Source organism: Vombatus ursinus, unplaced genomic scaffold (genome assembly GCF_900497805.2).
Source record: "Vombatus ursinus unplaced genomic scaffold, bare-nosed wombat genome assembly UNPS02014775.1, whole genome shotgun sequence".
Lineage (NCBI taxonomy): Eukaryota > Metazoa > Chordata > Mammalia > Diprotodontia > Vombatidae > Vombatus > Vombatus ursinus.
The window spans coordinates 13684497-13706621 of record NW_020954553.1 but is presented as its reverse complement, the minus strand read 5'-3'; the positions used below and the strand labels follow the sequence as shown (position 1 = coordinate 13706621).

The following is a 22125-nucleotide window of genomic DNA, read 5'->3' as shown; positions in this document are numbered from 1 at the left end:
TAGATATGAAAAAGAAAAGAAAAAAACTTTTTGAAGACTTTTCAGTAAATTCGACATTACTGTATAATCTTATCTCTCCATCTGAGTGCTCTCCTGCTCCCCTCCTTCCCCTTTTAAAAAAACCCAATTTAGGGGGCAGCTAGATGGCACAGTGGATAGAGCACTGGCCCTGGAGTCAGGAGGACCTGAGTTCAAATCCGGCCTCTGACACATAACACTCCCTCGCTGTGTGACTTTGGGCAAGTCATTTAACCTTAATTGCCTCGCCAAAAAAACAAAAACAAAAAAAGACAACCCAATTTGGTGGTTCTATTAGCAGCCTGAAGTTATTGTTCTTTAGGAGATCTTTGATTTGAGATTTTATTCTGATAGGAATAGGGGTTTTTTAATATTTTATAGATGACCTTGCTGTCACTTCCCAACAACTTCTCCTCGTCCCAGTAGAACCTTTCATTTCCACCAAGAAGTACAGTTTAAAATTCGATACGTTGGCTCTGTCACTCCCTTCCATACCTATAGTGTACTACCTCTGTGTCATGAAGTGAGGAGACATGTTTCCCCAACAGCCACATAAAGTCCAATGTTAATTTTTTCCTGTTTGATAGAAAGCCTGCCTCTGTCAGTGTACCAGCCCCAGATTTATTAGTTTTTAGTCTTTCCAGAGGAAGTTGAGGCCAAATCTTCATTATTCTTGCACTGTGATTTTAAAGCAAGATAGTACTACTTCTACCACCACCACTACCACTACTCCCTTATCAGATGAAGAGAAATCAGTGCTAGAAATCTGGCAAATAAATCAGATCTGCTCTGGTACACGTGGAGTTCTTTGAAACATCTACAACCTTATTAGGAGAGTGAGTTTTTAGGTTCTCCTGATGTCAGAATTAATGTCTACCTCATGGGTACAGTGACCCCTTGTGGTAACATAGAAGGGTCACATTATGCAATTGGTAGGGTTTTGATGCCAAATGTTATATTCATGGTAAAGTAATATTTTAACATTAGATTTGGCTATCCCTGAATATTTTTTAATACTGTGGTTATTGTTTTGCCAATCTGGTTTTGTTGTTTTTTTGTTTTTTTCTTACAGATTCTGTTGAATCTTATAGAATTGGTCCAAATAGACTATAAGATATGGCTTGGGAAGTAAGGAAATCACTACAGCCAGCAAGAGTTTAATACATAGAGTCCAGGGTCTCAGGAGCTGTTAAATTGAGGGCATAAATACAAATACTATGGCACTTACCCTCACAAAGCTAAAAATTTTCGTCTTCTTTCTATCTCTTTATGATCTGCCGATTATATATTCTCAGGAATCTGAAATGAATATATCCCCTAATGTATTTTTTAATGGAGGAACTTTTATTGTTTGCAAATACTGTATGTTAAAGCATTTGTTTTATTTAAATTAAGAAATAAATGATACTCTGATCCTGGAATTGTATGTAGATTTTCATTTATTTCAATATTAAGAAAGCTATTTTAACATCTCATCAAATTTGTTGAAATGAAATTTTATGCCTCTATAAAGACAGTCCTTATCGGTGATTATGGACCATAATAATTCACTCAAGTAGTGAGATGAATTATTTTTGTATATTTGCTTTTAGCATCAGAAAGCAAATGAAGAACAAGATCCTTTGGAAGCAGATATTATCATTTGAGAGTGTCTTTGTCAGGATTTTTAGGAAGAACAAGATACTTTTTTCCCCCAGTGAAAGTACTTGGATTGGGGGAAAAAAAAAGAGAGTACTGGGATCAAAAATAGAAACTTTTTTCCCTCTTTTCTTCCCTTTTCAGTTCTAGGTCCCGTTCCAGATCATATTCTCCAGCTCATAACAGAGAAAGGAATCATCCAAGAGTGTATCAGAACCGAGATTTCCGAGGTCACAACCGAGGCTATAGAAGGCCCTATTATTTCCGTGGTCGCAACAGAGGCTTTTATCCATGGGGCCAGTATAACCGAGGAGGCTATGGAAACTACCGGTCAAATTGGCAGAATTACCGCCAAGCATATAGTCCTCGACGGGGCCGTTCTCGATCCCGGTCCCCAAAAAGAAGGTCCCCTTCACCCCGGTCTAGGAGCCATTCTAGAAACTCTGATAAGTCTTCCTCTGACAGGTCAAGGCGCTCTTCATCTTCTCGATCTTCCTCTAACCATAGCCGCGTTGAGTCTTCTAAGCGCAAATCTGTAAAGGAGAAAAAGTCATCTTCCAAGGATAACCGGCCATCACAGGCTGCTGGAGACAACCAAGGTGATGATCCCAAGGAGCAGCCTTTCCCTGGAGGTACCTCTCAGGATGCTAAACCATCAGAGAGCTCAAAGCCATGGCCTGAGGCCACTACCTATGGTGCTGGCTCGGCATCAAGAGCTGCAGCGTCTGAGCTGAGCCCCCGAGAGCGTAGCCCAGCCCTCAAAAGCCCTCTCCAATCAGTGGTGGTGAGGCGGCGTTCTCCACGCCCTAGTCCTGCGCAGAAATCCAGCCCACCGCTCTCCACAGCATCTCAGACGGGCTCGGCTCTGCAGAGCAGCGGTGGCTCTCAGGCTGGAGCTCACCAAAGTCAATTTGATCATGGTGCTGGGGGCTTGAGCCCGTCCGTGGGTAAGAGTCCCCCAGCCGTTGCTTCCACTTACGGCTCTTCGTCACAGAAGGAGGAAGTAGCTGCTCCAGGAGGAGCAGCCTATTCTAAGAGGCAAGTGTCGCATTTCTCTTGTCATGTGGTATGCTAGCTGGGTATTGATTTTAATGTGGTGTAAATGCTAAAAAATATTCGTGGTGAAGGAAATAGTCGTTTTGTTTTTCAAGTCAGAATTCTTATTAATGGTAGCAAGGTAGCATTGTTTCCCTGAAACCTTGTTTAGCAGAGTTAAAAAAAAAAAAAAACATAAGTCACACAAGGAAAACTTTAGCTTAACTCCAGCTTTCCTACCTTCCTGAATTTGTATTGCAGCATAAAGTTTCTTTAGACTACTCTGCCATGGTGTTTTCACATTTAAAATTTGCCTTGGAATCTGCCAATGTGTCTATAAACCAGAGAGCAGTAGAGCTTTGTGGGTCAGCCATCAAAGAGTATGGTCTTTGCCAAAGTGAATGACCATTGGAACGGTTAGCATTCACCTGCTAGGACCTACCGTCTACTATGACCGATCTGCACCAGCCCATCATTGTGAAGAGCTGCATACTCACACATTCAACTCAGGAGACCTGGGCAAAATGGGGAAGTCCAAGGCTTATGCCCAGGAATGCCTTGTTTTAAAACTGCAAGGTGGGTGTGTATCCCAATAGAAACCCACCAGGCTGCATATTAGGAGAGGACGTGGCAAAATACCCCAGTCTCTCTGCACTAGGGGATACGGTGAGTGGAATGCAGATCTTTGTTTCTTTTTTGTGTGAGTGTATTGGGGTTAAAGGCAACAGGAATAGACCAGTGCTTGTTGGAGTATATGATGCCATTGTATTCCACTTTGCCTTTCCTGGCAGGTGTCTTTTCCATTGCTCTGCCCTTGAGTCTTTTCTCCCTTAAGAGTATCTTTATTGGCAATTTTTGTAGATACTCAGCCTCCCTTTGATTATTTGTTTTAATTTCATTGCAGTAGATATTCTACATTAATTATCCCAGTGAAATGGTTCACACCTCCCTTGTTCAGCTCATTGTTTTAAAAAACATAACTCCCATTTTTAAATGATTCACATTTTTGCCTTTTACCTTGTTTGTAAACAGCTATCCTTATTAGAAGAATTGATTATGAGATTCATTTTCTATAAGAAATATCCCACATTAACTTATGTTTTTATTTATATTTGCAGTAGGTGAGATGTTTAGATCTTCTAGGCGACTTGCATCAAACTTGAAGTCGCTTTTGAGACTTTTATTTCCAATGTGTATTATATAAAGCAAAACAATCCAAGGTTGAACATTCTGGTGTTTTAACTGCTGAAAGCAGATTTATAAAATGACTGAGTGGAGGTGTTGGGTAAGACCTTAATTTTTTTTTTTCTGTAGACTAAGTCTATACAGGTAAGTAGATTCTTTTAGTACTTTAAAAATGCCCTCTGCTCTTCCCTCTCTACCCTTTTTTCCCTATGTTCTAAGAAATCTATTCAAAATTAGCTCAGTTGTAAAACTTTTGGTAACTTTGGAATCATTAAGATGTGCTCAGAGAATTTTTTTAAAAGCCTGTTACAAAGCAAGTTGCTTAAGAAATCTCTTTTGTATGTGTGTGTTTATGTTTCTGTAAATAGGTATCTCGAAGAACAGAAGTCTGAAAATGGAAAAGATAAAGAACAGAAACTAACAAATGTTGATAAGGAAAAAATAAAAGAGAAAGGGAGCTTCTCTGAGTTGGGCTTGGGAGATCCAAAAGTGAAGTCTGACCCATTTGCTCCCAAAGCTGATGCTGAGAAACCTTTTCGGGGCAGTCAGTCTCCCAAGAGATATAAGCTCCGAGATGATTTTGAGAAGAAGATGTCTGAGTTCCACAAAGAGGAATTGGATGAGCAAGACAAGGAGAAGGCAAAGGGCCGGAAGGAGTCAGAGTTTGAGGATGAACCCAAATTTATGTCCAAAGTCATTGCAGGCACCAGCAAAGGCCAGGAGGACGAGCGGCCTGGCAAGTGGGAAGGCCTGGTGTATGTGCCTGCGGGAAAGGAAAAGCCGAGGAAGGCTGAGGAGCTGGAGGACGATGCATACCCCGACCGGCCCAAGAAAGAGGAGCGGGCCACCACCAAGCGGACCGAGGGCACCACACACCGGGGCTTTGTGCCCGAGAAGAACTTCAGGGTGACTGCCTATAAGGCCCTGCCAGAGAAGAGCTCATCCCCGCCGCCTCCACCATCCCGGAAAGCCACTAGTACCACCCCAGCGGCCACTGAGCCCCGAGACAAGCTGGGCCCACCGAGGGCCGAGAGCCTGCCCCTGGGCAAATCCTCCTTCTCCATCACTCGAGAGGCCCAGGTCAATGTCCGCATGGACTCCTTCGATGAGGACCTGGCCCGGTGAGAGCGCGGGAGGGCGCCCTCTTGTAGGGGGTGGGGGCAGCCTCAGGGCAGCAGCCCCGGCCTCGGGCCCTAGGGGGCGCTGCTCAGCAGCCGGGACACAGGCATGATGGCTGCAGGGAAGAAGTGAGTGGTTACAGGCCTCTCTGGAAGGCCTTGCTGGGCCGGTGGGGCTGGGGTCAGGTGGGGTGGGGGCTGTTCTTACCTCTGCTCCTCCTCCTCCTCCTCCTCCTCCCTGGGCTGGGCCTGCTCCTCCTTCCCCTCCCCTCCTTCCCCTCCCCCTCCTTCCTGGGCCTGCTCCTGCTCCTCCCTGGGCTGGGCCTGCTCCTCCTCCTCCCCCTCCCCCCTGGGCCTGCTCCTCTTCCTCCTCCTCCTCCTCCTCCTCCTCTTCCTCCCTGGGCCTGCTCTCGCTCCTTCCCCACTGACCTGCTTCTGGGCCTCACCACCACCTGTGTGCTGAGGGCCTGCCTAAAGAGGGCCTCCCCAGGATGCTGGGGAGTGGGGGCCACGTTTTGGAGGTCCTTCAGGCATTATTAACTGACTTCCAGAGGATCAGCTGTGTACTGGGTGGGCAGGGTTGCTGCAGTGATAGTCTTTAGGTCACAGTGGTGCCGTTTTTGAGCACTTGTCATACTGGTTTTCTGTGTGCCTTTTCTTGACACCCCTCTCCCTTCCTATTTCTTCCCCTTTTTCTATTCCAGTCCCAGTGGCTTATTGGCTCAGGAACGCAAACTCAGTCGAGATCTAGTCCATAGTAACAAAAAAGATCAGGAATTCCGTTCCATTTTCCAACATATTCAGTCTGCTCAGTCTCAGCGGAGCCCTTCAGAGCTATTTGCCCAGCACATCGTGACTATCGTTCACCATGTTAAAGGTGAGTTCAGGCCTACCACTTGTCCTCTCTTGCTCTTCCACACCTTCAGCTTCCTCTAAGGACTATTTGGAGGAAAAGAGCCCTAGGCTCCTTCCAAGTGGCCAATCAGGCTTTAAAAAGAGAGGCCTCTTCTCTTGTCCTTGATTACTTGGACTGTTCATTGCATTAGAAAGGTCTTTGAAATCCCTGGCTGGCATGAGGGAATTGCTTCTGGGGGCTATCTCACCAGCTCAGCAAATTATGGGGTTTCAAGTGCTAATTACTGGTGTCTGGTGCGAGTGGTTAAAACTCCTTTAGTAGGAATGAGGATATACAATTAAGTATGAAGGGATTTTTCAGATTTCCTCTACTTTTTCCTCCTCAACTTCTCAAGCATCTGGTCTGTCTTCTGATTATAAGCTTCTTAGGACAGATATTAATAATTCCTCTCTCTCTACCTCCCTAATTTCTGCAATGAGCATTTTTCTTTGACTACATGACAAAAATGTCCTTCATGCATTTTCCTTAAGGACTGAAACCATTCCCTAGAAATTGGGCCGTTTTTTACTTTACTGGGTAATTTAGAAGAGGAGTTAATGGGCTAAAGGAAGAGACCAAAAGTGGGAGTGCAGCCCTGTTAGGCAGAGCCAGGTCTAGTTCTGACTTGTGGCCCATCTGCAAAGCTTTGTTTGAGAAGAAGGGGCCTTTGTGCTTTGGGAAGGAACTTCCTTGACTACAGGTGTATGGAAGAGGAACAGGAACGTGGGTAGCATCTACCCCAGGGCCTACCTTGGTGCTTTATAAAGACAGTGTTTAATAAATGAAGTTTACATTAACCTTTGGAATTTTTATATATGTCAGGATTTAACCTTAAGCCCCCAGGATTGTGGATTTAGAGCTGGTTGGGACCAAAGGCCATCTAATCCAACCCCCTCATTTTACAGATGAGGAATCTAAGGCCTAGGAAGGTGAAAGGACTTGCCCAAGGTCATAGAACTAGTAAGCATTAGAGGAGGGGTCTGAACTGGGGTACTCTTGATTCTAGAGTCTTTGTGCATCCCACCAATACTATACTGCATTACAGTAATCATGGGACATCTTTCTTTGCATCCTCCACAGAGCATCATTTTGGATCCTCAGGAATGACATTGAATGAACGATTTACTAAATACCTAAAGAGGGGAACAGAGCAGGATGCAGCTAAAAACAAGAAGAGCCCAGAGATTCACAGGTGTGGAATACGATCCTGCGAATGGAGGTTTCAGTGAAGACTTTAGGTTGCTTGTCACATTCTCTATGTTAGTTATGGAATTTAGAGCCAACTTTGTACAGACTCTAGAGTGGTGCAGAGCTCATTGGTCCTTATAATAGAGTGTACCAAGGAGATGATGGTAGGAGACTGAAGCCAGGGAAACAGACACCTGACATACACGAGCTGGTCTGGGACTCTAGGGAGGTCAGTCAAAGGAGCTAGGCTCTCTTTTTTAGCTTACTTTGAGTTTTCCTTAAACACATCGGTTACTTTTCCAAAGGAGGCTGAAAATTATTAATGGGGTGATTTGGGGGAAGTTGGATATAATGAAATACTTTAACAGATTTCTGAAACCCTTCTCTGTTTCTTGGGCACCATGATGAGTTGAGGGCTGATCTAGACATTTCTTTGGGTGGGTTTTCATTAAAACAGTTATCCTCTTTCTTCTGCATTAGGCGGAGAATTTAGACACTAGACTCAGGGTTTTGGGGGTTTTTTGTTTGTTTTTGTTGTTGTTAAATGCTTTTGGGGGCTGTGCATTCAGCAACTAGCTCTGCTCTCTAGCCCTTAAGCTTCCTCATGAAGGAACAGTAGGAGACAGCCCCATTCTTTACAAAAAGGAGCTGGTTCTTGGGGCTTTGCCGTGGACGTAGAGCCAGCAGAAATGAGTTGGAACACCAGATTGGTTTGATTTCTTTGGCTAAGTTTATAGTTCTTTATATTGCTCTAAGTAATTTATTATTATTTTTTAAATTTATCTGAGTAGGAGGGGTTGGCTGTGATTCAGATCTATAATTTCATCAGAGAGTATAGGGAACTCTCTGGAAACTACACTGATGCATATCAGCAATATACCTTCAGTTTTAGAGTTTTAGGGGGCTCCCTCAGGCACTGATGCCACTTTATGTAAGAGACAGGACTTAAAAACTCTTGTCTTCGTTACTCCGAGGTCCCCCCTCTCTCCACTATTCTGGGACTCTCCAAAGGTATTTTTTTTTCCCCTGCTGGTAAACTATGAGAAGAAGGACTTTATTTTATTTGTCTCTGTCCCCCTCAATGGCTTGCACATAGTAAATAGTAAATGAATCTGAATTTTGAAGGTAAGTGGTAATGGAGCACTAAAAATGGGAAGAGATGAAATTGAGTTTCATTGGAAAAATATTGACTTGGGTTTTGTTGTGTTAATTCCCTAGGAGGATAGATATTTCTCCCAGTACGTTCAGAAAACATGGTTTGGCTCATGACGAGATGAAAAGCACCCGGGAGCCTGGCTACAAGGTGAACTGTCGCTTTCATCAGTAATTTCAACAATCTGAGTGCGTTGGGCATGAACTTAACAGAAATGTTTTTGTTTAAATTACTCTCTACTTAAGTTTGTGTTTTTCTTTTAAGGATGGGCATAATTCTAAAAATGAACTACAAAGGGTTAATTTTTATTAAATGTATCAACAACCTTTGTGAAGTGGTTAGAATATGGTAAATGAGCCCAAAGTCTGTTGAGGTGAGATTGAGGAAAAAGAGAGGAGTTTTGGAACAAGTGCCCATGATGAGAGAAGAGACTTTTTGTGATGTTTTTCCGCTTGTAAGTATGATCAAATCAATTGTATACATGCGCTGTTTCCAACCATGATTTCAAAAGACATGCATGTCAGAGAAAGGAAAATGAAATTTTTATTTGTATCTGAACCGAGTAAACTGTAAATACACGGCTAGTCCAATTTGTCCTAACATTGTACCTCACTGTCACTTTAATACTGCCCAGCCCAGCTGCCTTTAGACTGCTATGAACAGTAGTATGAAGTGTTAAAATTTGTATTGTGGATTTGGGTTGAGTTATTGTTTTTTAAAGCCTAATGCAGATCATATGTCTTTCATCATGTATGTATTTGGTTAAAATGAAAAATGTTTCCCATCCTACTGAAACCTTAATTTTTATGTACTTATTTTCAAGGTTTCAAAAAAAAAAAAAACCAAAACAAAAACTTGTTATATTAGATAAATATGATAAACTTGCTTTTTCTCTCCCTCTCTGAATACCAGCTTGGCTCTATATGAATCAAGAAGTTTTTCAAACAGTGGACGAAATCTTGTCCTCCATGTTTTCAGGGGGAAAAAATGCTAAATCACCACTCACTCTACCTAAGGGAGCAGTGGCTGCTTTTGTTAATGACCTTATTCGTGCTGCTGAGAGCAGTTTGGTGTCTGAGTGGAAATAATAAAATCTTTTTCCTGGGGAAGTGTACAACAGCCAACAACTAAAATAAAACCCCTACTAAAAGTACTAGCACCCTGTAAAAATCCCTGTGCCTGCATCAGGAAGAGATCATGACTCCCAACTCTTATTCTTATGGCTAAAGTTCTAAGTTTGTTGCTTAAATTTTAATTGTGTAAAATTTTAAAAGCTAAAAAATTACTAAACTTACCTTTTGTGTGCTCACCTCCTGTGGCTCTCCCCCTCTCCCCATGCACACTTTGAGGGATTATGTCTGTGAGATGATTGTAATATCCTGTCACATTGTAGTTCCCCTCTCCCCCTCTCTCTTAGTTTTGAATGAAAAAAGCATCAGCTATAACAGATGATTTCTTTTTAAAGCCATTGTTGAGATGTAATACCAACATAATTGTACTACATCTCTGTAATGTAACTTCTCTGTTAAGCACCCAGAAAGGTAGATATTTTCATGTAATTTTCCCATTTTTATATAAGCTCCTACCCACTATTGCCACTTCGTTTGTTTTGCATAATTCAGCTTCCTTATGAGGAAGTTTCCTCAGTATTTGTAGATGTAATGTTAGGATAACCTGCTCAGGTTCTCTGTTCCTGCTTTCCAGGCCAGGCAGTGATTTGGGATATTTCTCATGCTAGCAGGATGCCTTAAATCTGATTAGGAATGTATCTTGAGTTCAGCATATATCAGGTGTCACCAGACGCTCTTGGTTGTATTCATGGTGGCTCTATGCCCACAGATCAGTTCCTAGCTTACCTCCCCACCCCACCCAAAAAAAGGAGAGAGAAGGCTTCCACTCTTTAGCTTTGCCGACAGAAACTTTTCTCACTAGAATTCTCAGCCTGTAACTGGGATTCTCAAGTCAGTCTCCATGCTTAGAGTGGTTTGTAAATGGTGGTGGGAAATTTAGCTAGTTCCCTGTAATGTTTTGTTTTTGTTTTTGCTAGGTTAAATAAATGTCCTAAGCTTCTTGTTAGGAAGGGACATTAAGTCACTTGTGTGGCTGGGATATGTTTACTAGTATTCTTGCTACTCCCTCCCCCTCTACTACAGTGAAAACCATGGTTTTTTAGGGTAGCTAATATGTTGATATATTTATAGTCCAAGAGTCTTAACTCCTACTTCTTTCTTTCTCTGCAGGCTGAGGGAAAATACAAAGATGACCCAGTTGATCTTCGCCTTGATATTGAACGTCGTAAAAAACATAAGGAACGTGATCTTAAACGAGATAAGTCAAGAGAATCAGTGGATTCCCGAGATTCAAGCCACTCAAGGGAGAGATCAACTGAAAAAACTGAGAAAACTCACAAAGGATCCAAAAAGCAGAAGTATGTAGGCATTTGTGTCTATCTGGATGTCCTGTTTGATCCACGGAAGGTGTCAGGTGTAGACTCTCCAGGCTGTCTAGGAATTGATAATTTTCATTGCTAGTAGTAGCTTAATACAGATACAGTCTTCCAAAAAGTTACTCCAACTGCTTTTTCCATATTTTAAAACCCAGCCCTGTGGTAACATTGTTTGGTCAGTCATCCATTTGGAATATTATTCTTATGAAATTAAGCTTCTCAAAGAAGTTTCACCTAATATCAGGTTTCCTCAGAGAAAACTAATACTGTTGGGTAGGTGTATGCCTGTAAATGTTTGTTTAGGGATTGCCCCATTTTTCTCTGCAGCAGAGGCTTAGCTCAGACAGGTTCAGGGACTCAATTTTTCTTCCTTCTAGACAAGTTGTGACTATTAAGTAAATTTTTAAAGAAACAAATCATAACTTATCCAAATCTAAACAAGTATAGTCCACCTTCAAAGTAGTCACCTCGTGGATATGCTTAGTCTGTCAGTGGTAGCTTATTTCAGCATTTTTCAACATGTTCTAGAACTCTTCTTTGAGAATAGCCTGCTTAGCCTGTAACAATGCATTTCAGTATTCTCGGTGGTGGTGAATCTTAGTCCTGTGAGGGAATTTTTTTTTTTAGCAGTGAATTCATTTAACAGTTCTCAGTGAATAGCGTGGGTCATCATGCTGGCCTTTTTTGGTTTAAAAAAAAATAGACAATGTAATAATATATTGTCTTTCATAACTAGTTAATTGGATTTAAATTCTAGGAAAATTTCTAATATATTTCAAGGACCTTGATTTCTTTGGTGTGGGTTTTATGTCTACCATTGCTGTTCACGCCCCTCTGCCCTTTAATGGAAGGTCTTTGTGAGTTGCTGTGTTAGAAAAAAAGGAGGGAGGGAGTCATCAGCTGGTGCCTAATTTTCTGGTGACAAACTTTCCCTTACTTTGTTAGGTGAGTTCATGGATAAGAAGCACTTAGGCCTTCTTTGTGCCTTTGTAGCTCAATGTGACCTTCCAGTATTTGTGCACAGTCTAAGAGAGCCCAGGGTCACTGCCCCAGAGAGGCATCAGAAGACTTGAGTGAAAGAACTTTTTGCCTTAGTTTTGTTTTTGGTTTGTTTGTTTTCACTTTTCTGAAAATACTCTCACCTTGTACTTGGTTCTGTAGAGATGCCTATCAATAGATGTGGATACTTTTTAGTCATCTTAATATAATTGCCCACCTTACCTTAGTCTAGTACTATGTAATGAACTTTCACATAAGTTATCACATTTCAGACTGCTGAGAAAGAAAAGCAGAGCAGATATTTTCTCTGTTTGACAGAAAAGTAAACGGAGACATTGAACCATACTGACTGCCCTGTGTTCACACAGCTATTTGGTGACAGCTAGGGCTTGAATTTAGGTCTTCTGCATCCCAGTCCAGTACACTCTGTTTTATGTATTGTCTATTCAGGTCCCTTGTGCTAGGGTAGAATTTTATATAAGGCAAATCTAGCTTGAACTCCTTCCAAGAGAGAGAATTGATTGATCATAGACTGAAAATTGAAAGGCATCTTAGAAGCCACGTGGCCTAGTGCAAACCTGAGCAAGAATCCCATCTTCAGCACATGCCTAACAAGTGGTCATAAAGCTTTGCTTAAAGAACTGCAGTGAGGGAAATCTATTCTCCATCCACCCCTCAAGTGTTCTCTTCTACTGTAGGATAACTCTAATTTTTAGGGAAGGAGTTGTTACTAATTGACTAAGTAACAAATAGATGTTATAAAATGATCTCATGTCTAAGATCAAGGACATTCATGGACATATTTTAGGGAAAGGTTCCATTGAATTATTCAATTAAATGCCTAACATGTGCTAGACATTTACATTCTTCTTGGCTTTAGCATTTTACTAATAATTTGGATGACATAGATGACACCAGATTTGCAGGTAAAGTGACAAGTTGGATGATAGAGTCAGTTTCCAAAAATATCTCAACCAGTTAGCGTGTTGGTATGAATATCTCAGTAGATGTTATGTAATTAGGATAAATATAAAGTCAGTCTTATACTTATGAAGTTAAATCTTTGAACTTAATTATAAGTTTGCTAATGAGAGAGGATGAGAAAATCCAGGGAGGTAGGGAGGAAGTGTGCATCGAGAGCAGCTTGTCTGGAAAAGATCTGGAGGTTTTAGTGGACTACAAGCTTCAATATGAGTCAGTGTTATGATATGGCAGCCCCCCCCCCCCCCCCAAAAAAGACAACGTGCTCTTAGGCTTCATTGAGAGGCACAGTGTTCTAAAAGGGGGATATGATTATATCACTGTAGTCCACCTGGGTCATATAATAACTGAAGTGGTGCTTTCATTTCTGAGCACCATATTTTTTTTGTATGGACATTGATTAGTTGGAATGCCACAAGGGTGATGAAGATCATGCCATGGAAGGAGTGACTGAAATAATTTGAGCTATTACTTGGTAGAGAGATGATTTAGAGAGCTTAAAATAGTCTTCAAACATTTGGAGAGATTTGTTCCTCTTGAGGGCTCCAAAGGTCAGAACTGAGAACAGTGGATGGGGAAGAATGAGGAATATGTTATTAGACCTGGGCAGCACATTGATTTCTTTTGTTTAATTGTACTTTGTTAAAAGGGATGGTTAATTTTTTAAAAATTAAAATAAATGGAAGTTACTGACACATTAAAGCTTAATGTAAGGAAAAACTCTCTAGTAATTCCAAAAGTGGAGTGGAATATCTTAAGAGATAGTAGGTTCTCTCTCACTAGAGGTCTCTAAGCAAAGCCTAGATGACCACTTGTCTGGCATGAGGTAGAGGGAATTCCTACTCAGTTACAATTCAAACTAGATGTCTTCTGAGATGCTTTCTAACTTTCTTGGTGAGTATGAGAAGGAAGTGGCTCTCAGCAGTTCAGAGTGTGTATAGCAATATATTAATCCCACAGGTATGGCTACCTAATTTAGTTTCTCATACCATTTCTTGGGGACAGTCTGACTAACTAGCCCTAACTTTGTACACTCTTCTCCCTCAGAAACTTCAAGTTTAACCCTGGTTTTACCACCAGCTACATTTATGGCCTTGGTCAAGTGATATTAGATCAGTGATCTTTAAGGACCTTTTTGGCTCTGACAGTCTATGATTATAATTTGGGATCCATTGAGTGGGGAGAACAATCTCTAAACATTCATACCAGTCAGAAATACTCGAAGGAAACACTTCTAGGAATGAGAAACATTACCAGCTCCCAGATTCAGAGTAATGCTTCTGAGGCAGACATTTCTTGAAGGGGAACCACAGTACATGGTAACAGATGAAAGAAACTCCTCTTTTTTGAGTGGGAGCTTAAAATTCTCCTGAAAATGAGCCTTGGAACTCTGAGGCTTTATGACTTGGCCTCATCCAGGGCAGTTGGGGGCGAAGAAGTGAGGTAATCCAGTGTTGCCTCAAGAGGCTAACCTCTGTACCTCCTGGAGGTCAGCACGTTACACAGACATATTAGATCATGGAAATGTACTGCTAGTTACCTGTCCCCACCCCCACCCCTTTCAGTCACAGACAATATATCATCTTTAAAGGGAAATTGTTAAAACTCTAGTTTCTGATCTTCCCTGGGTTCCAGGGGAAATGGCCACTTCAGAAGAAGTAATTCATGGAAGAGCCTCTCCAGCTCTCTGGGTTCACATCCAATTTCACTGAATGGTACCACCTGTTACTTGGCTTTGTAAGGCAAGTGAATTTTGAAGAACACATCCTAGATGGAGGCATTTGGGTTTGTCTTTTTCTTCCCTAATTTAGACGTGTTCAAACCCATTTCAGCAGCCATGTTCCTGAGATATCTCATGTGAGTCCTCATCTGTGAAACACCCACTGCTGGTGCGTGGTCAAGCTCATGAGCCACGCTGGCTTCTCTCTTGGCACAGGAAGCACCGTCGAGCACGGGATCGGTCTCGGTCGTCGTCATCATCCTCCCAGTCATCACATTCTTACAAAGCAGAGGAGTGCATTGAGGAGACAGAGGAGCGGGAAGAGAGTGCCACAGGCTTCGACAAATCTCGGCTGGGGACCAAAGATTTTGTGGGTCCAAGTGAGAGAGGAGGCAGAGCTCGAGGGACCTTTGTGAGTCGCCCCATGCGCTGACCTCTTCCCTCCCCACCATGCAGCCTGCAGACAGGCTTCCAACGGTGCTTCTCTCCTTTTTTTAAAAGTCCATCTGTCCCAGGAGAGTCTTTCTAGGAGGCTCAGCATGACCCCTCAGTATCTGTCCTCATGTTCGACTCTTCTGGTCCCATGAGTAAGGGCAGACTTTCTTTATATCTTTTTCCCTTCTTCATCTTGCACTAATAATTCTAGGTTTGCTCTTTTCATTCTTTGTTGGGATATTGTAGGGGGTCAGGAAGGATTCCTACATCAGGTAGAGGTCATGATCCCTTCCAGCTCTAATACTCTCATCTTACGTCAGCTGTGTATATCTGCGTTCAGGAACCGGCAGGTTCTTAAGAAGCCTAGAGACAGACTAGACTCCTCATCATCCTCCAGATGGTTCCTTCTGGCCCAATCACTTCTCCCCTCAACTCTCTATTTTAGAGTTGCTTTTTCAAACATAATTACTTATTCAGATTGAAAGATTCTTTTGTAGCTGATGGTTTCTGACCTTCTCGTTTTCTCCCATTGGTCACCCAGAAGAATGCTTTTAGTCACACTCGTACTCCAGCTGAATTAGCTGTCTAAGGTTCCTGAGTATCCAGCCACATGATTGCATAGAACGCAGTTTATCGACAGGAGCTCAGAGGACATGTGTCGGTTTTGTTCTCTGTCAGAGCTTGAGGTCTCCTAACACGGTCTTCAAGAAGGGGCCGCTGTCCACATCTTAAATATGACTACCTGTTCTTCCCTGTTTGTTGCTGCAGCAGTTTCGAGCTAGAGGAAGAGGCTGGGGCAGAGGCAACTATGCTGGCAATAACAGCAGTGGCAACAATGATTTCCAGAAGAGGACCCGAGAGGAGGAATGGGACCCAGAATATACACCCAAAAGCAAAAAATATTATCTGGTATGTGTCTGGGGATAGAGAGAAGGAATCTGACCTAGACCATGGTCAATACCAGGGGTTTCCTTAAGCAGTCAGAAATGTTGAGCAGATGAGGCACCACCAGCTGGGTTCTGTACCAAAAAGTGACACACAGCTAGTCAGTCAGCCAATGAAATTCAGCTGCCTGGTGATTTATACCCTCCCTCTGTATTTGGGAGCCAGGGGTCTCTGACAAATGAAAGCATCCTGAAATATTATAAACAAGGTGTCCCACCTCTAGGGCCCCTTCTAGTTTAAAATTTATGACCCTGTAATGAATTGGATTAACCGTAAGGGGATCTGAACCAAGTACACGCTTACCTGGTTCCCCTCTTTAAGCAAACTTGGTTTATAAAACAGATTAAGGAGTGATTCTTAAAAGGAATTACCAAAGGATTAATTTCCCCAAAATTGAGATGTAGAGGAAAGTAATGTTTTTTCCTTCAAAGCAAGATTAAATAAACTAAGGTACACTAGTCTGAAAAACAAGAAAAGGAATGACAGCTTAGCATTCTGTTCCAGTTGAGGGTGATGTGCATATTTAGTAGGAAGAAGTCCTGGGAGCTTCAGATCTAGTCAGCGAAAGCCCCAGAGCAGATCCCTAATAGCTCCTTATAGGGGACAGGACCCCTCTGCACATATTAGGGGCCCCCGTCTGATGGATCTGCCTAGCTGACGTCAGGCCATTCCTGCCTTTGAGGTGAAAGCTGTTCTGCCTTCCTTGTCAGCAGGTGGCCAGTGAGAGAGCTTCTTGCATTTCCTCCCTCTTGAGCGTTAACTCTCACTAAGGCAGAGTTCTGTTGTTATTTTTAAGATGGGAGCTGACAACCACGTTATAAAGGCCAAACCACTATCAACAAAGTTGAAATCAAATACAACAAAGTTAATTTAGCTTGTGTTTAACAACTTACACATAATTGTTTTTGTGCTGTGTAACGATAATAGCTCACATTTATATAGTGCTTACTATGTGCCAGGCACTGTGCTAAGTGTCTTACAATCATTATCTCATTTGATTCTTAGACATCAGTGGCAAGCAGTACATGTAAATAGCTAATATTACTTGCATACTCTTAAAGCCAGACATATCTTAGGGCCAGCTATGGGGATAGAGAGGAGGGCGAAATACAGGCCCAGGAGGGTGTTCTTCAGCCTCTTCAGCCCTTCTGAAGATGTTAGATTGCGGGAAGCCTGGACAAGTCCCAGCAGATTTGGCTTGTTGTGGCTCCATTCCCTCTCCCCTACTGTCAGGACAGCCCAAGTAGAGTAAGCTAGAGTAGATCTCACATTTATGGAGTCCAAATTACCCTACATGGTCTACAATCCCACCCTTAGAGAGCATTCTGTGTTGGCAAATAAATGCCGTTTGGTTTGGGGTTGTGGTGCTGGCAACCATTCACTTCTCTTAAAAGTTTACCTTAAGTTTACTTAAAAGTTACACTTTGGGAAGTGTAACAAGCTTGTTTTCATTCCTCCTTCTTCCCAAAGTTGCACACAAGGACCCCAAGTTATAATGAACATTTCTAGGCTTTGGTGGAGCTCCAAGGGATGGAGGAAGCAGGGAAGGGCTACTCTGGCTGCAGTCGTGTAGGAGTCAGTAGACATACCCTGGAATCTTAACTCCAGCATTTGTGGGGTGTGACCTGGGGCAGCCCAAGTTTTTTCCTTTATAAAATACGAGTGTTCATTCTAGCACTCCCTACCTCCTAGGTCTGTCATGAGGACAGTGATTTTCTTATGCTTGGGTAGCTATAGACTAGTTGTGCATAGATGAGCCTTTGGTCTTGTTTAGCACCAGTATTGATAGAGCTTCCTTCTGTCCCCCAAAGACTATCTGCCTCCCTCTCCAAATCTCAACCTAGCTACTAGCCCCAGGGCCTTTGCTTTGGTTTAGTTGAACCAGTTGCTCTCTCCCTAAAACTTCACTGTAATCCTAGAAGTTTGGGGTTGAGAGAGGTTGGGAAAGAAGAGGCAATTTTTAAAACTTGGGCCTCTTAAGAGTAGAAGTAGTCGGTCCCTGAGTTAGGGAAGGGGCCTAAGAAGGACTCTGGGCAGCATGACTGTTGAGATGGGAGAGGAAGAAAGGAGAGTAGAAATAGTTTCCTTCTGTTCACCTGTCATATCACTAAGTGAAATGTGTCACACTCTTCCCTGGTAGCTTTGGTGCAGAGGGGGCAGGGAGCAGGGTGCTGTGTTGTTTGTTTTTAAGCTGGGCTCAGCCATTGGTGGGTAGATGGGCAGCAGCTTGGGTCCTGGCAGTTTCTTAACTAACTGAACTGTGCTGTCTCCTCAGCATGATGACCGAGAGGGTGAAGGCAGTGAGAAGTGGGTGAGCCGAGGCCGGGGCCGGGGCACCTTTCCTCGGGGCAGGGGCAGGTTCATGTTCCGGAAATCCAGCACCAGCCCCAAGTGGGCCCATGACAAGTTTAGCGGAGAAGAAGGCGAGATTGAAGATGATGAGAGCGGGGCAGAAAACCGAGAGGAGAAGGACAATTTACAGGCAGCAGCTGAGTAAAGAGCCCCTGGAGGGCAGCCACCCCCAAAGGAGAGAGGCATCTAGCACTGGCTGGGGAGATGTCCCAGAAAGACTGAAGAGCTGAAGAGAGGATCCTCTGCAGTACCCCCCCTCCCCCCAGTCCCCCACCCCCATCCCCACCCCATCGCCACCCCTGGCCTGTCCACTCAGAGCTGTCTGTGCAGGCTGGCTGAGGGAGGGCCCAGCTCTCCACCCTTAACCAGAAGTAGGGCTTTTGGTTGTTTCTTGCTTGTTTGTATGGGAGTGGGGTGGGACATAGGTTATGAAAACTTGTTTGGATTTCATTCTGTGTCCCATTTTGAACCAAGTCTTATTTTTTATTTTTTTTATTTAATTTTATTTTTCTTTTTCCAATATAAGCTGAGAGATGAGGACTAATTAGCTTTTTTTGGTCTCCTCTTCCTCCACCTCCCCCCCAGTTTTTTAGATCTCTACTTTATGCATATTTAGTAACACTAGCTCTCCAGGTTTAATTTAGGAAAATGATTCGCAAGAACAAAACATTGGCATGTCAACTTCGATTTGGGACCAAGCAGCATTGAAAAATCTAATTTTTAGAGCAGCTTTTGTATGTAGTAAGTTTAGGTCCTTTCAAAATACCTTGTTTGCATAAGCCTTCCCTGCCGAGCTCTCTGTGACAGGATGTTGGCCCCACATACATTCATACCCTCTAACCTTTCTCATTTCCAGGGGGCTTCTATCCCTTGTGGGACTAGACCCCAAGATGTTTCCAAGTTGTGCTTATCCTCTCAGCAACTGGGATGTTAACTGGAGGGCAGTTTTTGGTGTGTTTTCTAAGAAACTTCTGAATTCTAGCTTAAAAAATTATAAAATGAGAATAATTTTTTCAATATTTTTTATTAATCTTTTTATAAAATGAAAACTCCTGTGATTAATGAAGGAAGGCAGTTGGGGTGTGGTTTGTGGGGGTTTTTTGTGGTTATTTTTTTTTATTACACCTTATGTTTTAAATTTAAATTTTCTCAAAAGATGTTTGGAGAAAACAATTATCTGGAATGAGTCCCTATGCTTGCTACAAGCAGGTGAATCATAAGGAGTTCATATATATGTTGTAAAAAAAAAAAAAAAGGAAAGAGAAGACTGCTCCCCTCCCCTTCTGTACCTTTGCCCTCTCCACCTTCAGATGGTTGTGCTACTTTTGTTCCCTCACTTTGCTAAATTTCTATAGTTCAGTTGGTTTTACTTGAATGATTCATGTTTAGGAAAAAAAAATTTTAAGTTTGTTTCAACTCCTCCAGCAAATAAAGAAAATAAGCACTAGATCTAAGTGAGCCTTGGTTCTTCTTGGAGGGAGGGAGGGGGTGGGGGGTTGGAGGGGTGGGGTGGCCTCTCCACGAAGATTCCAGGTGTGCTTGTCCTCTGCCTTCTTGGGAATCTGCCTGGAAAGGAGCACCATGTAAAGACTACTCTGCGCCTTCAGCCTCTCCAGGGACCTGTTTTCTCTCTCCTTCCTTGGGAGGAACCAGAGTTAGCAGGCAGCATTTTCTTAATCTGCAATCCCCTTCCCTTACTGTGCTCTTGGCTCTCCTGCCTGGAGGGCTCCCCACTACCACCGTCAACATATTAGCACGTTCTTAGCTGGAATGACGTCACTTCAAAGAGAGACACCCCTTCTCCACTCCCCAAACTACACCACTGATGGAAACCAATACCACACACCTTTGAACTGACTCGCTGATGGGAGTGGATGCGGTAGTTAGGTCAAAGGCTAAGCCCAAAGGAGAACCGGCAGTTGGAGCCAATCCTTGGAGGCCTTCCACTCTGAAGGAATTCTTTAAAACAGACTTGAAGACTAAGACCGACTATACCCTGCAAGTCCTCAAACACCGTCCTGTCCACAATTAAAGTCAGTTTCTGCCCGCAAATTCTTCACCTTATTTGGTAGGCTTTCTTCCGGTCACCTGTTCGGTTAGCTGATAAAGACAGACCAGAGAATCCCGACCCAGGTCTGTCGAGTTGTGCCAAGGACCGAAGCTGGGGAGACACAACTGACCTAGCAGTCCGGGAAGAGAAAAAGAGGTGTCAGCCTCTGTCTCCGCCCACTATATTCCCACGCCTTTAGGCTGCGCCGGCTGGCGTAGGTGGGGGACTGCCGCACCCCACAAATCGGCTGGAGGGGAGGGGCTTTCGCTATACCTTAGAGGTGGGAGTTGGGGGGGGGCAGAAGTTGCTGAGCAGGGTCCTCCCCCTTTCTTCCCCAAGCTGCCAGCCCCAGAGACACGAGGTCCAGCCTTTCTAGTCTCCGCGGCCCGTTCCCACCCCCGACCCCTCCCCTCCCCTCCCCGCTCACCTGTAGCAGGCCCGCCCTACTCCGCCCAGCCCTTTAACCCAGGCCCACGGAGTCTAGCCAGCCCAGCCCCTGGAACCTCCGGACGCCATGGGTACGTGCGGGAGGGACAAGGGTTCGGTTGGGGGTGCACTTCGGGAATCCCGACTCCCCGAAACGGACGGGCGGGGGCCGGAGGAAGGCATGAAATCCGTCTCGCTGAGAACTAGTTTTCTCTCGGACCTCAGCTTTCCCATCTGGGAAAGGGACTCTCTTCAACTGTAGATGTGCGGCTTAAGCCCCCTCGGGGTCGCGTTCTTTCGGGCTCCTCGTTCCCCAGGTGGAGGTCTCGGTCGGAGGGCTTTGGTCCCCTCATCCTTTCCTTCCTCCCACGCAGAGGTGCTGGTGCTGGAGGACTACCAGGCTCAGAGGGAGGACGAGCTGACCCTAGTCGCCGGAGACCTGCTTCGGGAAGTGAGCCAGGGGTCCGAGGACGGCTGGCTCCTGGGGGAGCTGGCTGGGCGCCGTGGTCTCTTCCCCAAGCTCATCGTCCAGGTGAGATCAAGGCCGCGCGGGGCCAAGGGCCAGCCCGGGTGATGTCCAGTCGCCTCCACTGACCCTTGGCCATTGCCTTCACCCCAGGAGATCCCGGAGAGTCTACGGGACGACGGAGGCCCCCGGAGGCCCCGCTCTACGCGCCGAGGTGGGGCTCAGGTGGGGCTGGTCTGGACTTGGACGGGCGGAGACAGAGTCCCTGTTCATAGCCTATCCTAGTACCAGGATGGGTGGGGGGCGGGGCAGGGTCACCCTGGGCCCCCCCCCCCCCCCCCCCCAGCCCCCCCCGGCCCCCCCTGCCCCCCCCCCCCCCCCCCGCACACAATGGGGTCTTGCCTTTCCAACCAATGGGGACTCGCTTGGGGCTCGGGATGGGAGGGGCCTGGGGGAGGGACAGAGACAGGGGGGCGGGGGAATCTCCGACCCCCTGAGCCCTCCCCCTAGCCATGGGTCCTCGCTACTATTGTAAGGGCCCCAGGGGCCAGGGCAGGGGATAGGAGAGGGCCTCCAGTATAGGTCCCATACCCCTGACCCAAAGCTCTGCCACCCACCTCCTAGGTCAGCCCAGGGGACCTCCAACTCGATGGTGTAAAGTGAGCTTTAGCTACAGCCCAGAGCAGCCCGATGAGCTTATGCTCCAGGCTGGGGAGATGGTCCAGGTGCTTCGAGAGGTGAGGAGAGAACCACTGAATTTGCTTCTGGACACGGGTTTCAGACTAGTGTGCATGACGGAATGCTGATACCCTTCTGTCTATTTGGACCATTTCTCCAGATTGAAGATGGTTGGTGGCTGGGGAAAAAGAACGGGCAATTCGGGGCTTTTCCCTCTAACTTTGTGCAAGAGCTGGACTATAGGCCTTCTGGTGAGAGTCCCTGACCCCTATGTGAGATGGTCAACTCATTCCCTGGTGAACCCCTATTCATGAATCCTTAATTTCAACTCACTGACCTCCCTGCTCCTTAGCCCCTGAATCATAATTCCTAGACCCCTGACCTACCTGAATCCTTC

At 44.6% G+C, this 22125-nt stretch overlaps 2 protein-coding genes across 7 annotated transcripts in view; both read left to right on the top strand.

The window, feature by feature from the left end:
• Positions 1-19555, top strand: part of THRAP3 (thyroid hormone receptor associated protein 3) — an 86240-nt gene extending 66685 nt beyond the window's left edge. For 4 of the 5 annotated variants that reach the window (XM_027864390.1, XM_027864388.1, XM_027864389.1 and 1 more), the window contains 9 exons: positions 1801-2694; positions 4245-4997; positions 5699-5871; positions 6970-7081; positions 8296-8380; positions 10471-10658; positions 14593-14788; positions 15580-15720; positions 18032-19555. In XM_027864390.1, coding sequence (XP_027720191.1) covers positions 1801-2694; positions 4245-4997; positions 5699-5871; positions 6970-7081; positions 8296-8380; positions 10471-10658; positions 14593-14788; positions 15580-15720; positions 18032-18253 — 2764 coding nt within the window. In that variant the 3' untranslated portion in view covers positions 18254-19555. The remainder of the gene's footprint in view (positions 1-1800; positions 2695-4244; positions 4998-5698; positions 5872-6969; positions 7082-8295; positions 8381-10470; positions 10659-14592; positions 14789-15579; positions 15721-18031) is intronic. The other variant, XM_027864393.1, reaches the window with a different exon arrangement.
• A 1029-nt stretch (positions 19556-20584) lies between these two features.
• SH3D21 (SH3 domain containing 21) lies at positions 20585-22119 on the top strand. Of its 2 annotated transcripts, XM_027864338.1 has the most exons (5): positions 20585-20676; positions 20959-21116; positions 21204-21264; positions 21675-21787; positions 21889-22119. In XM_027864338.1, the coding sequence occupies exons 1-5, from the start codon at positions 20673-20675 to the stop codon at positions 21991-21993; spliced, it is 441 nt and encodes a 146-aa protein (XP_027720139.1). In that variant the 5' UTR covers positions 20585-20672; the 3' UTR covers positions 21994-22119. The 2 variants fall into 2 exon arrangements, with proteins under 2 accessions (XP_027720139.1, XP_027720138.1); XM_027864337.1 differs by having other exon boundaries at positions 20611-21116.
• Positions 22120-22125: the final 6 nt, after the last annotated feature.

Excerpts from the sequence above, each read along its gene's own strand:
- SH3D21 (XM_027864337.1), top strand. The coding sequence starts at position 20,847 with ATGTGCGGCTTAAGCCCCCTCGGGGTCGCGTTCTTTCGGGCTCCTCGT. Across the intron at positions 21,117-21,203 it reads TCCCCAAGCTCATCGTCCAG|GAGATCCCGGAGAGTCTACG; the intron begins GTGAGATCAAGG and ends CCTTCACCCCAG. Across the intron at positions 21,265-21,674 it reads GCCCCGCTCTACGCGCCGAG|GTCAGCCCAGGGGACCTCCA; the intron begins GTGGGGCTCAGG and ends CCCACCTCCTAG.